Source organism: Xyrauchen texanus, chromosome 5 (genome assembly GCF_025860055.1).
Source record: "Xyrauchen texanus isolate HMW12.3.18 chromosome 5, RBS_HiC_50CHRs, whole genome shotgun sequence".
Lineage (NCBI taxonomy): Eukaryota > Metazoa > Chordata > Actinopteri > Cypriniformes > Catostomidae > Xyrauchen > Xyrauchen texanus.
In genome coordinates, this window is record NC_068280.1 from 24,418,783 (window position 1) to 24,434,686 (window position 15,904).

The 15,904-nt window shown below is 43.3% G+C and overlaps 1 protein-coding gene across 3 annotated transcripts in view; it reads right to left on the bottom strand.

The window, feature by feature from the left end:
• Positions 1 to 1,376: 1,376 nt before the first annotated feature.
• vps8 (VPS8 subunit of CORVET complex) overlaps positions 1,377 to 15,904 on the bottom strand; it is a 178,543-nt gene continuing 164,015 nt past the window's right edge. The window contains exon 45 of one of the 3 annotated variants that reach the window (XM_052126503.1): positions 1,377 to 1,713. In XM_052126503.1, the coding sequence (XP_051982463.1) occupies positions 1,570 to 1,713 (144 nt within the window). In that variant the 3' untranslated portion in view covers positions 1,377 to 1,569. The remainder of the gene's footprint in view (positions 1,714 to 15,904) is intronic. The other 2 variants (XM_052126502.1, XM_052126505.1) reach the window with 2 other exon arrangements.

Consider the following 15,904-nt stretch of genomic DNA (forward strand, 5'->3'; position numbering starts at 1 on the left):
AAAATAAATAATTGTTTTGAAATTTAGAAAGAGCCATTTCATCCGCCAGAGATGTCCGGTGTGCAACCCCTTTTGATTTACCCTGCAGCTCACACTTTAACAAAGTTGTGTTGAGAAATACAGTATGTCTGAAGAGACAAAGACTACTGTACAACCAGCAGCCCTATTTATATCTGACATTTTTTTATAAATAATATAAAAAAATATATATATACATATTTCACAATATTTGTATCGATAATTATCGGGAAAATCTTCCGATTATCAATGTGTGAAAATGGCATCAATCCCAAGCCTAATATCTGGGGTAATTTCGCTTAATTTTTATATACTTTAATTTTAAAATGTAATATTTTATGATATTTTATTTTTTATCACTGTACAGTACTATTCTATTCATTAAGATTATTATATTTATTCCTATATTCACAGTGCATTTTCACATTAAGAATCAGAGGCTTTATATGGAGTTAGGATGAAAATAAGTTGCATTTTGAACTTATCTGATACCAGTGCAAACAGACAGCACACTGGAGGTTAAGTCATTCACTGAATAGGGAGCAAGGGAGAATCATATAGCTCCCTATGCAGCTAAATGCATTCACTCCTTAAATCTGACCAAAACTTCAGATTCAGGCTGCAGATGATGTTTGAACCTCTCAACATTTCTGGCAGACATAGGACATGGGTAATCAGTACATAGATTCAGAATTTATAATGTCATGTTTTAGTTTAACATGGTTGATTGGCTGATGCTGCCCAGGGTTAGGATCAAAAACATGAATAACTAACACACCTGGAAAAAACATTTATGAAAAATAAAATCGACTTTCTATAGCTTGGAATTATTTAATAGTCTTTTTTGCTTGTTTATTAGGTGTAACTTGTTACAAATCAAAAAGGGAAATGGAAAATCCACACAACAGTCACACTTGGGTCTCAGGAGGTTAAAGGGCCAAAATAAAGTTTGTTTTGAACCAGCCAGTAAAATGCAGACTTTAATGTATTGTTATGAGAAGAATTTTGGACCAATGAGAGTTCACAGCGGATGGGGCTACCCAGCGTGATGTTGCAGAAATGGAAACCAAGCGATGTCCTGCCACTGCTAAGGACAATAACTCTGTGTGGCAGCGTGGGCGTGGTTGAGCGTTCGTCCGGAGAGAGAGAAAGCGGTAAGCATGCACACACCTGAGCACTATAATTCCTGTTAACACCTGTTTCTGATTGCTGTAAGCACTGTGGAGAGCAATTAAAAAGAGACCACACCACAGACAAAAGGAGAGAGCTACCAGACAGAAAAAGACTGTTCAATTTTGACAGTGACCTCATGATTGTTGTGCTGAAAATCAATTTTTAGTTTGTTTAATTCAAGTTCTACCTTTCAGTTGAAATCACAAGTTTCCAATTTCCTCCTTTCCCACCCTACAAACCTCTCACACTCTGATCAACATAAGAGACACCATTTATCACATTGCTAGTTGGTTGTAAGTCAAAATGACAACATGGGAAAGCATTTCTGTGCAGACATGGTAGTGCTTTATTAAGACTTGTAACAATGGGCAGAGTCTTCTACTCTTCCACCAATGGCGGAGGAGAAAGCTTTAACTGGAAGTTCTCACTGTGATAAATACTCCCTGTTCCTGGATGGGTGGGGTTTGAAAGGCCGGCCCTCTCATTGCCATGAGAATGGGTGAGTTCAGTCAGAATAGCCAGCTGAAAAAAAATAAAAAATAAAACATTAAGTGAATACTTTAGCATTGCAAAGCTTGTTCATATACTTTTTAGGGAAAATCAATGTGTTGCAAAGACAATAAAATAAAATACAATTAAAATATATGTAGTCGTAACAAGCAACCCGAGTTAAGGAAATCCTTATTGACAATAGCCTTACACTTAAAACCAAGGGTTTGGCTTCTTGCATCTGTGCCCTAAACCCTCTAGAATTATCTCAATTTCTGCACAAGCAGTTAATATAGACAGACTATGAACAGGGGCGGAGCCAGGAGTTTTTCAAAGGGGTGGCCAGGCAAGGGCAATTCATCAGTCTGTGGTGGCACAGAAATGTTTGGGCAGCATTTTCATATCGTCAGACTGTGGGGGTGTGGGGGAGTGGATACAATGACATTCGGGATGGAGAGCTGCGGCAACCTTGGAGCGCGCAGGTTAAGTTTGTACATTTGTACAGAGATTATTTCACCTCTAAAGATCTAAATTGTGCCAAAAAATAACCAAATAAATGACAAAAACAGCAAATGCGAGTGGGGTGGCCAATGGGGTGGCCAGGCTTCGGTCCATGGTGGCCACAGCCACCCCCTAGCTCCGCCACTGACTATGAATGCAATGCAGGAGACAGACTATGAGTGCAATGCAGGTTTCCTATTAAATCTTTACACAATATTGAGCCAGACAGCACAGGAATTTGATTCTTTCAAAAGTGTAGGTGCATAAAATTATTTGCTCTAAACCTGTTGCTTGCAAACCTTGCATTTGCTTCATAGCTACATCGAAGGTAGCTGTCATATGGCAGATATGTGAAAAAGTGTCCATTTGTTAACAGTCCATGAATAAAATGTGTCAATAGCTTCTAACTGTGTCTCAAAGCTGTTTCCCTTTCAAAGTTCTTTCTATGTAGGACACAATAAATAAATGAGTGAGTGCTATTCTGAATATAAGCTGCGTTCTGATTCTAAAATATATTTTCAAAACTTAAAACTAGGGCTGTCAATTTAACATGTTGATTTAGTACAACTAATTATAAAATGCTTTACCATGGTCAAAAACTCCTAGATGCAGTGCAATAGAACAAAACGCAATGTAGGGGTCACAAGATGCATATTTAAATCTTATATAAGCATCTGGCCTTGTTTTAACTTGACATTGTGTCTTAAAAACATTTCATGATATGCAGTAGCCTGGGTTGAATGTTATAAAAAGCATGCCATTAACTTACATTTCTTACCCTGAAAAACCCTGTGTCTCTACACAACACAAACCCTCTCTCATTACCCCAACCAAAGTCATTCATTAATAAGGATAAGTTGGAGCTGGAGCCATGTTACAGTCTGAGCAATCAATGCCCATTTATCTGAACAGCATGAATCAAACAGCATAATCTATCCCCATCTCGCCAGCTTCACTTTGAAGACCTACTTTTGCATTTTTTCCTCTTCCCTCTCAGATCTCACTCACATTTTTCCTTTCCTCGTGCCTCAACTCCTCTCATCATTCCCTTTATTTTTTTGTCTTTTGCTCTTTACAGGGTTCTTACACCTTTTCTAAAGTCAAATTCAAGCACTTTTCAAGCATTTTCAAGGTGTATATTCAAGCTTTTTCAGCATCTTACAGCTGTGGTAAATTACATGTTTACATATACATACTTCTTTGTCACATTAAATCAGAATTTTAAATTCTGAATTAGATTTTTTACAGATGTCTGCAACAATCATGCCAACCCTTGCCTGTACCAAATGCATATATGAGAACACTCTAAAAAATGCTAGGTTATTTTTTCTACCCATTCGCTGGGTTAATTATTTTAACCTATTTTGCTGGGTTATATTCTCAGTAATGGCTCAAATTGACCCAGCGTTTGGGTTCCTTGGTTGACACAAAGTGCACAGACTATTTGACCTAGCGTTTGGGTTATCTAGTCTCCTCGCGCTGTTCGGTCGAGAGGAGGACGACATTGGACAGTATATGAGTAAATGTGAGTGATGATATTTGTTTTGCTATGAATCTATAAAACTAGCTTTATTTCAACTAGTGAGAAGTATGACATTTTTGGGATTTACATAATTCAGGAAAAAGTGACCATTAAAAAAATTTCCTGAGGTTGTAATCGAGTCATAGCCGTTACTCTTCGGGTGCCCGTTAATGACAATAATTAAATTGGCTGGCATCCATTATTTAGTTTAAACCATGGTTACTGCATTTCAAGACATAGTTTTTATTATTATTATTATTTATTTTCACATTACTTTTTCCGTCTTAAATGCTCTAGTGGTTGTATAAAACAGGTTATTTCCATATTGCGTTTTTCAGCATAAATTGTATGATGATAAGATGAAAAAATATCAGGCCACAATGAAACCATTAAGTAAACCAAGGAAAGAGGATTCCAAAAGGTAAGGTTTAGGCAGTACACCTGCTGTGTAACAAACAATAACTGGCACGAGAGCAGGCAGGAAGTCCAAGGGGGCACAGAGAGCAGGCAGGAAGTTCAAGGGGGGCACAATGGGTGGGCAGGAAGTCCAAGGGGGCACAGAGGGCAGGCAGGAAGTCCAAGGGGGCACAAAGGGCAGGCAGGAAGTCCAAGGTGGCACAGAGGGCAGGCAGGAAGTCCAAGGGGGCACAGAGGGCAGGCAGGAATTCCTGGGGGACACAAAGGGCAAGGACAGGTTCAGGTGGTCTGGGAGCTGGCCACAGGGCGAGGATAGGTTCAGGAGGCCTGGGAGCTGGCCAAAGGGCAGGGGCCAGTTCAGGAGGCCTGGGAGATGGCCACAGGGCAGGGATCGGTTCAGGAGGCCTGGGAGCTGGCCACGGGGCAAGGACAGGTTCAGGTGGTCTGGGAGCTGGCCACAGGGCAAGGAGAGGTTCAGGAGGTCTGGGAGCTGGCCACAGGGCAAGGATAGGTTCAGGAGGCCTGGGAGCTGGCCACAGGGCAAGGACAGGTTCAGGTGGTCTGGGAGCTGGCCACAAGGCAAGGACAGGTTCAGGTGGTCTGGGAGCTGGCCACAGGGCAAGGACAGGTCTGGGGGACCTGGGAAGAGGCCACTGGACAGGGACTGGGTCAGGGGGCCTGGGAAGAGGCCACAGGACAGGGACTGGGTCAGGGGGCCTGGGAAGAGGCCACAGGACAGGGACCGGGTCAGGGGGCCTGGGAAGAGGCCACAGGACTGGAACAGGGTCAGGGGCCTGGGAAGAGACCACAGGATGGGAACAGGTTCCGGAAGCCTGGGAGGAGGCCACAGGACAGGGACTGGGTCAGGAGGCCTGGGAGGAGGCCACAGGTCAGGAACAGGGTCAGGGGCCCTGGGAGGAGGCCACCGGACAGGGGCAGGGTCAGGGGCCCTGGGAGGAGGCCACCGGACAGGGGCAGGTTCAGTAGGCCTGGGAGGAGGCCACAGGACGGGAACGGGGTCAGGAGGCCTGGGAGGAGGCCACAGGACGGGAATGGGGTCAGGAGGCCTGGGAGGAGGCCACAGGACAGGGACTGGGTCAGGGGGCCTGGGAGGAGGCCACAGGATAGGGGCCGGGTCAGGAGGAGGCCACAGGACAGGGGCCGGGTCAGGAGGCCTGGGAGGAGGCCACAGGTCAGGAAAAGGGTCAGGAGGCCTGGGAGGAGGCCACAGGTCAGGAACAGGGTCAGGGGCCCTGGGAGGAGGCCACAGCACAGGGGCCGGGTCAGGAGGCCTGGGAGGAGGCCACAAGTCAGGAACAGGGTCAGGGAGCCTGGGAGGAGGCCCTAGAGGCGAAGACCTGGAAGGCTCTGGCGGCGGGGCCGATGGAGGTGGCACCATAGGAGGCTCTAGAGGCGGAGGCCTGGAAGGCTCTGGAGGCGGAGCCGTAGGAGGCTCGGGAAGCGGAGCCCAGGAAGGCTCAAGAGACTTGAGGGGTGGAGCCCTGGGAGGCTCGAGAGACTTGAGAGGCGGAGTCCTAGAGGGCCCGGGAGGTGGAGCCGTAGGAGGCTCAGGAGGCGGAGCCGTAGGAGGCTCGGGAGGCGGAGCCGTAGGAGGCTCAGGAGGCGGAGCCGTAGGATGCTCGAGAGGTGGAGCCCTAGAAGGCTCTGGAGTCTCTGGGAGCCGAGCCGTAGGAGGCTCAGGAGGCGGAGCCGAAGGAGGCTCGAGAGGCGGAGCCCCAGAAAGCTCGGAAGTCTCTGGGAGCAGAGCCGTAGGAGGCTCGGGAGGTGGAGCCGTAGGAGGCTCTGGAGGTGGAGCCGTAGGAGGCTCGGGAGGCGGAGCCATAGGAGGCTCGGGGAGAAGGGCCATAGAAGGCTCGAGAGGCTTGAGGGGTGGAGCCCTGGAAGGCTGGAGGGGCTCGAGAGACTTGAGGGGCGGAGTCCTAGAGGGCCCGGGAGGTGGAGCCGTAGGAGGCTCGGGAGGCGGAGCCGTAGGAGGCTCCGGGAGCAGAGCCATAGGAGGCTCGGGAGGCGGGGCCGAAGGAGGCTTGGGAGGCGGAGGCTTGGGAGGCGGAGCCGTAGGAGGCTCGAGAGGTGGAGCCCTAGAAAGCTCTGGAGACTCTGGGAGCAGAGCCGTAGGAGGCTCGGGAGATGGAGCCGTAGGAGGCTCTGGAGGCGGATCCGTAGGAGGCTCGGGAGGCTCTGGGAGCAGAGCCATAGGAGGCTCGGGAGGCTCTGGGAGCAGAGCCATAGGAGGCTCGGGAGCGGGGCCGAAGGAGGCTCGGGAGGCGGAGCCGTAGGAGGCTCAGGAGGCGGAGCTGTAGGATGCTCGAGAGGTGGAGCCCTAGAAGGCTCTGGAGTCTCTGGGAGCCGAGCCGTAGGAGGCTCGGGAGGCGGAGCCGAAGGAGGCTCTGGAGGTGGAGCCGTAGGAGGCTCGGGAGGCGGAGCCATAGGAGGCTCGGGGAGAAGGGCCATAGAAGGCTCGAGAGGCTGGAGGGGCGGAGCCTTGGAAGGCTCGAGAGGTGGAGCTATGGGAAGCTCGGAGGGCGGAGCTCTGGAAAGCTCGGGAGGTGGAGCTCTGGAAAGCTCGGGAGGCGGAGCTGTGGAAAGCTCGGAACGAGGAGCCCTGGGAGGCTCGAGGGGTACTGGCTCTTGGACGGTCATGGCTACTGGCGCTGGCTTTTGGACGGTCATGGCTGCTGGCGCAGGCTCTGGGACGGTCATGGCTACTGGCGCTGGCTCTTGGACGGTCATGGCTGCTGGCGCTGGCTCAGGGACGGTCATGGCTACAGGCACTGGCTCAGGGACGGTCGACGCTGCAGGCGCTGGCTCAGGGACGGTCGAGGCTACAGGCGCTGGCTCACTGACATCGGAGGCTACAGGCGCTGGCTCACTGACATCGGAGGCTACAGGCGCTGGCTCACTGACATCGGGGGCTAACGGCTCGCTGACCGTGGCAGGCGTGGGCTCTGGCTCGCTGACTGTGGGAGGCGTGGGCTCTGGCTCGCTGACCGTGGCCGGCGTGGGCTCTGGCTCGCTGACCGTGGCAGGCGTGGGCTCTGGCTCGCTGACCGTGGCAGGCGGAGACTGGGGAGCAGAAGCCTTTCCTCTTCTCCTCCTCCTCCGGGCGGACGAAGCTGGCAATGCTGGCTTTGGGACTGACGAGGATGGCAAGGCTGGCTCGTTGGCCGTGGCAGGCACTGAAAGCCCAGAACCGGGATCGAGAGAGGTGGGTCCCTGGCAGCGAGTTCTTTCAAGACTAGACTCACATACTCCTTCCACGTGAGGTCTCCGGAGTCCAGCAATTCCCTCTGCCGGTGTTTTGGTAGCCCGATCCGGTAGATGGTCTTCAGGGATGTGTCGTCAAAGCCGGTGTGGATGGCAACAGTGGAAAAAAAGTGGGAGTACTCGCGGTAGGTCAGATCCGCCTGGGCCAGTTCCGTAAAGAAAGCTGCTAGATCCATATTTGGCGGTCTATCGTTCTGTTACGAATGGAGGCAGACGAGGAGAGCGGATCTAAATGCAAACTTACTTTTATTAACTTAGACAATCAATAAACACAAAGGAAAACCCTCAATGGGGAAATGAACATAACACTGAACACACGATGAAAACAAAACTGAGAACTCGGGCAGGGAACACAAACCAGGCATGACATCATTCAATGATAGACAGCGACTGAACAAACAGACAGGGTTTAAATACATGGACAAAGGACAAAGGGGCCAATGAACAAACAGAACTCAATCAAGATAACAAGGGGATAAACAGAAACCAATGGCAAATTAACGAGGGCAGGTGAAAACAATGAACGGAGAACACGAACGCTAACAGGGAGACTGTGGAGCTAAACAAGGGACAAAAGTGAAAACTACGGAATTACAAAAGTGACAAAAATGACAACCAAGGGTAACAGTGAGAACAAGACGAGGTATGCCTAACACATGGACTGCAGTTACAGACAGCTTTACTGGAGCAGGAATCAGATGAAACAGGCACAAACTCTGTGCATGAACTAATGGAAGCAGGAAAGCTGAACAGCGACTGCAAATTGCAAAATGATTTACATGCGCGATTACTAATGTTGATGCATGGAGATAATGTTAACTTAAAAAAACTTGTTAAAGTTTTTTGGCGCTAGGTTAACTTGATAATTTGCTTCATTAAATTCAGTTAATCAACATTCAATTAATGGCATTTACTCACTTAATGTATTGTCTGGCAAAAAATTGTGTTTACATACCTCCCGAAAAAAGACTATAATTTAGCCTGCGAATTTGCCAGCTAGCTTAAACAAAAGTAACGTTGGTCTAATCGAAAATTCCCTATGGCCTAACTTTTACATGGCTCAAAAGCACAGACTCTCCATGATGAAAAGCTGCACATCCTTTTTACAGACTTTACAGGCTACTTGAGGATTTGGTCCTCGTTTCAACCATGACTTGGAGCCAAGCCAACGCTCATTGAAGCGTCAACCTCCGAGTCCCGGCACGTTGTCATCTCCCACTCTGTTCCATCAGAGGCCACACATCAAAAAAGACCAGCAGATCACACAAAAGCCACACACGCAGACTCAGAGTGGCAAGTGAGGCTCAAGCGGAGTCGTCCTTATTTTATGCGAAAGGCAAAAGCAATTAGGCCCATTCAGTAAGATAGCGAATTATTATGAAAGCAATGCAATTACAATTTCAAGAGGTTTCAAGCACTTTATCCAAAATCCAAGCACTTTTCAAACCTTGAAAACACCACATTAAAATTCAAGCATTTTCAAGGATTTCCAGCACCTGTACAAACCCTGTCTTTAGAGACACCAAGTTTGTCCTAATTTTCTAACTCACCATTAGGGATGAAAATCACAAGGAATTTAACAACGTTGCAATCCACAATGCAAAAGTCCAGGATACAAGTCTTGAAGAACACGTGAGTCAACAAGAGTCTAAAGTGACAAAATGACACGTTTGCTTAAGCAATTGTGTTTTCCAAATCCCATTTGCTTCTTATTACACTATTGGTTAGGTTTAGGGTAGGGAGGTGGGTTGTTGACTCAAAACTCGATAGAGCATAAACTTTAAAAATCTTTTTGACCTGATTGGGAGAAAATTTAACCCACTTTTAGAGCCACTCAGTGGAAATTTCAACTCAGAACTATTGTGATGCATGTAAAGGGGGTCGCACACCTGGCGGACAACATGGTCCAAAATACGAAACAATTATTTTCTTTTAATGTACACACACCATCCCCTCAGTGTCTGTGAGCAGCACCCAGTCACAACTCTGGAGGCTGCTCAAATTTCTGCTGTGCCACGGAGCGCAACTCTCATGTTTTCCATTCAATTCTAACCGAATCATTTACTCTAGCCTTATTCATTCTTGAAGGTAACTTTGGTAACTTTTGTGTGTACTGTCTGCAACCTGAACTGCATCAATTTGGCCTGTATTTGGTGTCCTAGCCATGGGATTAACATTGCCACAATCGTTTATTTAATGAGATCCATCTCAAATTAAGTCTCAGGTTATGTCCATATTAATTTTAATACATTTAAACGTGGCGCTTTCGTTTTCGAATTACTCTCCATCCACACTGGCATTTTCAAGAATTTTCCACACTGAAACATATAAAACTCTTAAATCCTCTCACTGCACGTGCGGAAAATCGCCATTCCCTGTACAGTCTGCAACGCAATTGTCCTCATGTTGTTACCGGACAGCAATTCTGAGTAAACTTCCTGTCGCCTTTGAAGAAATGCAATGTGAAGGTTGTACAAAGTAACATTTATCTTTCACAAAGCTATCAAAGTGAATATGAGGCACAATAACTCCATCACAACATGAGTCACCATCTTGATTGTTTTGGGTTTAATGGATCACATGCCTGATTCACATTACAACAAATACATCATTGTTTTTAGATATCTCTATTTCCCCTGTCCACACTACAATGCGAAGACAGCATTTTCAAATGTATCCACTTGGGAGATCATTTTCGAAAAGCTCTGTTTTCAAAAACGTCTCAGTGATGATGGAAGGCCAAAACATAGAGAAAAAGAGGAGTTTTTAAATGAAAATGTATTAGAGTGGATGTAGCCTCACAAGCCATAAGTACACATAACATGTTTTATATTTTTATATTAACATTGCATTGAAAAGATGTATTGTAAAAAAAAAATATCTTTGTGTTATTTTGAGTGTTTCTTTCTCAACACATTGAATTCATACTGTAACCTCACAACTCAGTTAAAACAATTAATTTTGTTGTGTCACTGTATGTGCAGAATTCGGCTGCAGGAAACAATGTAGAAGTATTTCAGAATGGGTTTCCGCTTGCATTGCTGGAAGAATGCAGATAAGCATTTCCCTGTTAACGGAACCGTCATGAAAATATATAAAAAAAATGGAATTGTATCTCTTTCATATGACTTTTTATATTGATGTCCTTCCCTTTCTCCTTCTGCTGTTTATTCGCAGTCTTCACAAGAAGCTGCGATTCTTTTTTTCACTCTCATTTTTCTTTACATTTCCACTTATAAACGGACACCTGCTAAGCAAAGGCTGCAGAGACTCAAAACACATACAAAGAAAGTACGGCTAATGTTTATCATCATCTCTGATACCATGATGACTAAATGATTATTTAGCTATATGATTAGTTTGCAAAAAGGCTAAATGGTGAGTGTAAAGTCTGTGCACATTTCGTCCCTGTAATACACACCATGCACAAACAGCACACTGTCCCTTTAGTATGAGCAATTATCCACTCGGCTAGCAAGAGTGCATAGACCTCTGTGGAAGAGTGTATGATTAGGGGCTGCTCAGACCGTAAATTATATTCCATTAAAAAAGTTAAACACAGCTCAACAAATGGAACAGAACTCTGGAGTCTCAAAACAAATTTTTAAATGTTTAAATTCTCATAACTTGACATAGCGCCTTAAAACACTATGCTCCTGTGCAAGGCACAGCACAGTGATCAAAGATGTCCATCTAATGCAAACTACGTTTACAAAAACGTTGGTGTTGATAACATCATGCTACCCAGGTTTTTGTTTTACTGCTGCTACAGGTGAGGACTATGAGAAAATTTAGTTTGTGTCGTTCTGAGGAAGGTTTATTTACTCTTTTATTAAAGACTCCCTAGAACAAATTTGTGAGCGAGTGAGTGTAAAAATGTTTTATTTTTGAGTGTTAGCATATATGGGCTTCTTAAGTTAAGTGCTAAATGGAGCACTGTATGGCTGAACGATTACATTTATGAGATATGCTACGTGACATGTACTGTGGGTTTTGCAAGTCTGATTTATTTACATTGGTGGACAGCTGTCAATTTTTGTACATTAAAAAGGACATAAACAAACATACACTGCTGCCTGATATGCTGTCCACGGTCAAATCTGGATCAGTTTATGGATTTAGGGAAAATAAATTTTACATTTAAGATGAATAATGAACTCTGTGTTAAGGGGTCCGCAGGGATGCATTGTTTAATTTTAATATCCCGTCACACAACATTTTATAAATAAGCCTCAACTCCAAGCACCAGTGGGTATGTATTTTAGTGTGTGCAAGCACTTAACAATGTGGGATTCCATAAACAATCCTGGAATTCTAAATCTAATTTCACCTGTAAATAAAGTTTTAGGACTTAAAAAAAATTTATTTAAACAAAGAAATGTTTTGATGTAAAATTAGGAAAAAATAAAAAAGACTAATTTCTAGATCAATAATGTTAAGCAAAAAGTTGCAAGTAGCACAATCCAGAAATGTGAAGGAGCTTCACTTCCTCTGCTGACATCATAGTTCTTCAAATATTCGATTACATATTGGAAGACTGTCGCTTGACTATGCAAAAACACACTGTAGCTCGATTATAACACGCATGTAAACGTACTGACATCCTCTGCCATTTCATTACCCTTCCACTACTCTCAACACAATCACTTTCCTTCTGCTGGATTTTTTCTGCTGCTTGTCTCATCTGTTCATCCTCTCTTCACACAAACTCTCTTCATTCCCTCCTCCTCTCCCTCTTCCTGGAACTGCTGCACTAAAGGGAAATGGACCAACCAGGACCTCAAAGGGAGCAATCAAAGCTCAGCCCAGACAAAGCATCAGAGAAACCCTGACAACATCCCACACATATACACACTTCAGAGAAACTCTGCAACAAGGCACACACAAACACACGAGAACAACATGCATCTTATTTTCTCCTAAGTCAAATGTTCCTTTAACCTTAATTAACAGGCCCAGAACATGAGACATCACTGCAAAGACATGGACGTGTGTAGACGCATAAATACACACTTCAGAAAGACAACATTTTCATCAAGATTTCAGTTGGACTAAAACAATAATTTGACTTTAAAAAAAAAAAGATTAACACTTTAGTCTGACTGAAATTGAAGTAGTCAGATTTTTGTCCAGCATGTATATATGTTATTCGGACCATGATTGACCTTGGCATTTTGCGAACCCTGAAAGACAGTTAAATATTTTCCCAGATCCCATGTTGACACTAAATGTTTTTTTATACTCTGTTGGGAGTTGGGATAGGTAAAAGCATTTTAATATTGGAAAAAATTATAGAATTTTTAATGCTTAACTCTTTCCCCGCCAAACACGGAATTTTCCGTGTTTTATTGAAAAACTCTTCCCCGCCAAACACGGAATTTTCCGGGTTTCCGTGTTTTAGGTGTTATACGGTAAGGAAGACCCCTCCGCATGTTTTGAAAGAGTACGCAACTCTTTGATCAAAGAAACAGACTGCGATCGTCTCAAACATGAAGAAGTGGAGTATTGAGAAGCTCAAAATATCAGACATAAACATGCCTTTTTATCAGCTTTTTGTCTGAAATGTTGTTTTTTGACAAAACCGACCTCTGTTCAAGTCGCAATAAAAAAAGAACAAATGAAGATAAAATAAAATCGTTTTTTTTGCCTAAAAGCAGAGGCTCAGATCTTTATTGTGATATATAGCATCTTCATATATTCATGGAAGAAAATATTCTGCGGGCCATTAAAGTTTAGCGAAAATCGTCAAAAACCCTGGCGGTGGCTGGCAACTTTTTTTTAAAAACGCTGGCGGGGAAAGAGTTAAAAAACAAATGATTTGCATGCACAGAGTAAGATTTGTGAAAGCGGAACACAAACTGCAAGCATAAAAATAAATTGCATTCACAGAGAAAGTTTTTTAAAAGGTGTAAATCGAGTTGCAAGCGTAAGAAAAAAATATTAGTTATACTTTAATGCTTTGTATAAGTGTAATTCATGTGTTGTGAATTTGTAATTTTGTATTAACACAAAGTAAATTTGGTCTGTATTCATTTGTGGCATAAATAATTTCCAGAAATAATCCGATATACACTGTTCCCTTTGTTGCGCTCACACTTTTGGCATGAATTGAAAAGAGTTTTTGCAAATGCGAGGGGGAAGGCTGGTCTACCTGCTTCTAGTAACCAAACAAATTAGGTTTTCCTTGACCAGTTTACGCTGATCTGATTGGTTTAATAACGTGACAGACAGCTACTTCATATGGCTCAGCATGAGTTCTATGATACCAGCTAATTCCATCTATTCACCAAAATGCCTTGCCAATGATAATTAATAGTAAATATAATTAAATAGTGTATTTATTAATATTTAAGTTGAATATTTGAGAGGGGAGAGATACCTAGAGGAACGACACTGTGCCATATGAAGAAAAAGCTGTATGTCATGTTATTAAACCAATCAGGTCAGAGTAATAGGTCAAGGAAAACCTAATTTGATTGTTACTAGAAGCAGGTAGACCCACCTTCCCCCTCGTGCTTGCAAAACTCTTTTCAGTGAGAAATTAGTGCCAAAAGTGTGAGCGCAACAAAGGGAAGATGGAACAGTATATATCAGATTATTTCTGGAAAATATTTATGCAACAAACACAAGTCATTTACATGTTTGCAGGAGTTATTTTACACATACAGACTGATTCTACGTGGTCAATCTGTTTTGCTGTTCATTACATCCTTTCTTTGCTCTGAAGTCAGAAGTATACACACCAAATTTACATTGTTAATTTGCAATTACAGATTCACAACACATGAATTACACTTATACAAAGCATTAAAGTATTACTAATATTAGTTTCTTATGCTTGCAATTCGATTTACACCTTTACAAAATGTTCTTTGCGCATGCAATTTGTTTTTACACTTGCAATTTGATTTATGCTTTCAAAAATCTTACTCTGTGTATGCAAATTTTCTTTCATGCTTGTAACTTAATTTATTCTTTTACAAATCTTACTCTGCACATGAATTTATTTTAGGCACTACTTCACCTTCAGTTCCACCAAAAACGATAATTCTTTCATTATTGTCTCACCCTCAAACTCATATGACTTACTTTCTTCAGCGAAATTCAAATGCAGATATTTTAATGGAAATATGTTTGTGTCCATACAATGCAAGTGAATGGTGACTACATTTTCAAGCTCCAAAAAGGACATAAATGTAATCCATATGACTCCAGTGGTTTAATCCACGTCTTCTGAAGCGAATCAAACAATTTAATAGGTTTTGGGTGAGAAAAGACCAAAATATGACCTTTTCTCTATAAACCTTGACATCAGCAGTCTCCTTGGTGATCATGATTTCAAGCTTGATTATACTTCCTAGCACCATCTAGCGCTCTGTATGTGTCAAGTGCTAGAAAGTGTAAAAAAGCTTGAAATAATGATCATGCCTAGCGACTGCAATGGCAAAATATAAAGTGAAAAAGGAGCTATATTTTGGTCTGTTCTCACCCAAAACCGATAGGATCGCTACAAAATCATGGACTTAAACACTGGAATCATATGAATTACATTTATGCTGACTTTTTGTGGCTTTTGGAACTTAAACATTTGGTCACATTCACATTTATGGACAAACAGATATCTATTTAAAATATCTTCCTTTGTGTTCAGTGAAATAAAGTCATACATAATGGTCACTAAATGATGAGGGAATTGTCATTTTTGGGTGAACTATTCATTTAATACAAATCAGAATTGCAGTCATATTCTCCACATAGATTGAGGAACAACGTTAGAAACTAACCAGACACACACGCATAGGTCCTTTTTTAATTACACATCCTCTGAACCCATTTACGGTTTAATTAAAGAGCTCAAAACTAGGCTGTTGAGTTCTGCTGTGTTTATTATGGGAAGCCTGTTGGGACAGTGTATGTGTGTGTTTTAATAAAGCTCTTGAGGATGATTGTGTGTGTGACTGAGGATTCAGCACAAAAGACTGGTGAATGTTTACCTGACAACCAAGTAAACTGATCTCCGTAGAAAAAAAAAAACATCTCAGTAGGAAAAAAAAAAAAACTACCTTTTTTATATCTGAGCGAGTAGGTTTGGGTGTGTATGAACCGATATCATTTGAGTGTGACTTCTTGAACTCTACCAATCAAGCAATGTCCTAAAATTTAACCCCATCTCTCAGTATCGAAACATTAGCACACTCTCTAAGTTCTGGCTGGAGGCTGTGTGATCTGTCTGTGTGGAAAAAGCTTATCAGTGGAAGATGAAAAGCAGTGTGTTGATTCAGTGCAGGATCTGTATTTACGGACAGAGACCGCAGCCACCTCATATCCCGTGGGAGATTCACTTCGAACCAACACAACACAACCAAAACAAAGAGGAAAAGAGAATAGAGAGAGAGAGAGAGAGAGAGAAACAGATAATAATTTTTTCAATGTTTGTTTGAAAAGATTTTTCAAATGCTTTTCTCAAGTTGACTCACAGCTAAAACATCAGATTTTGGT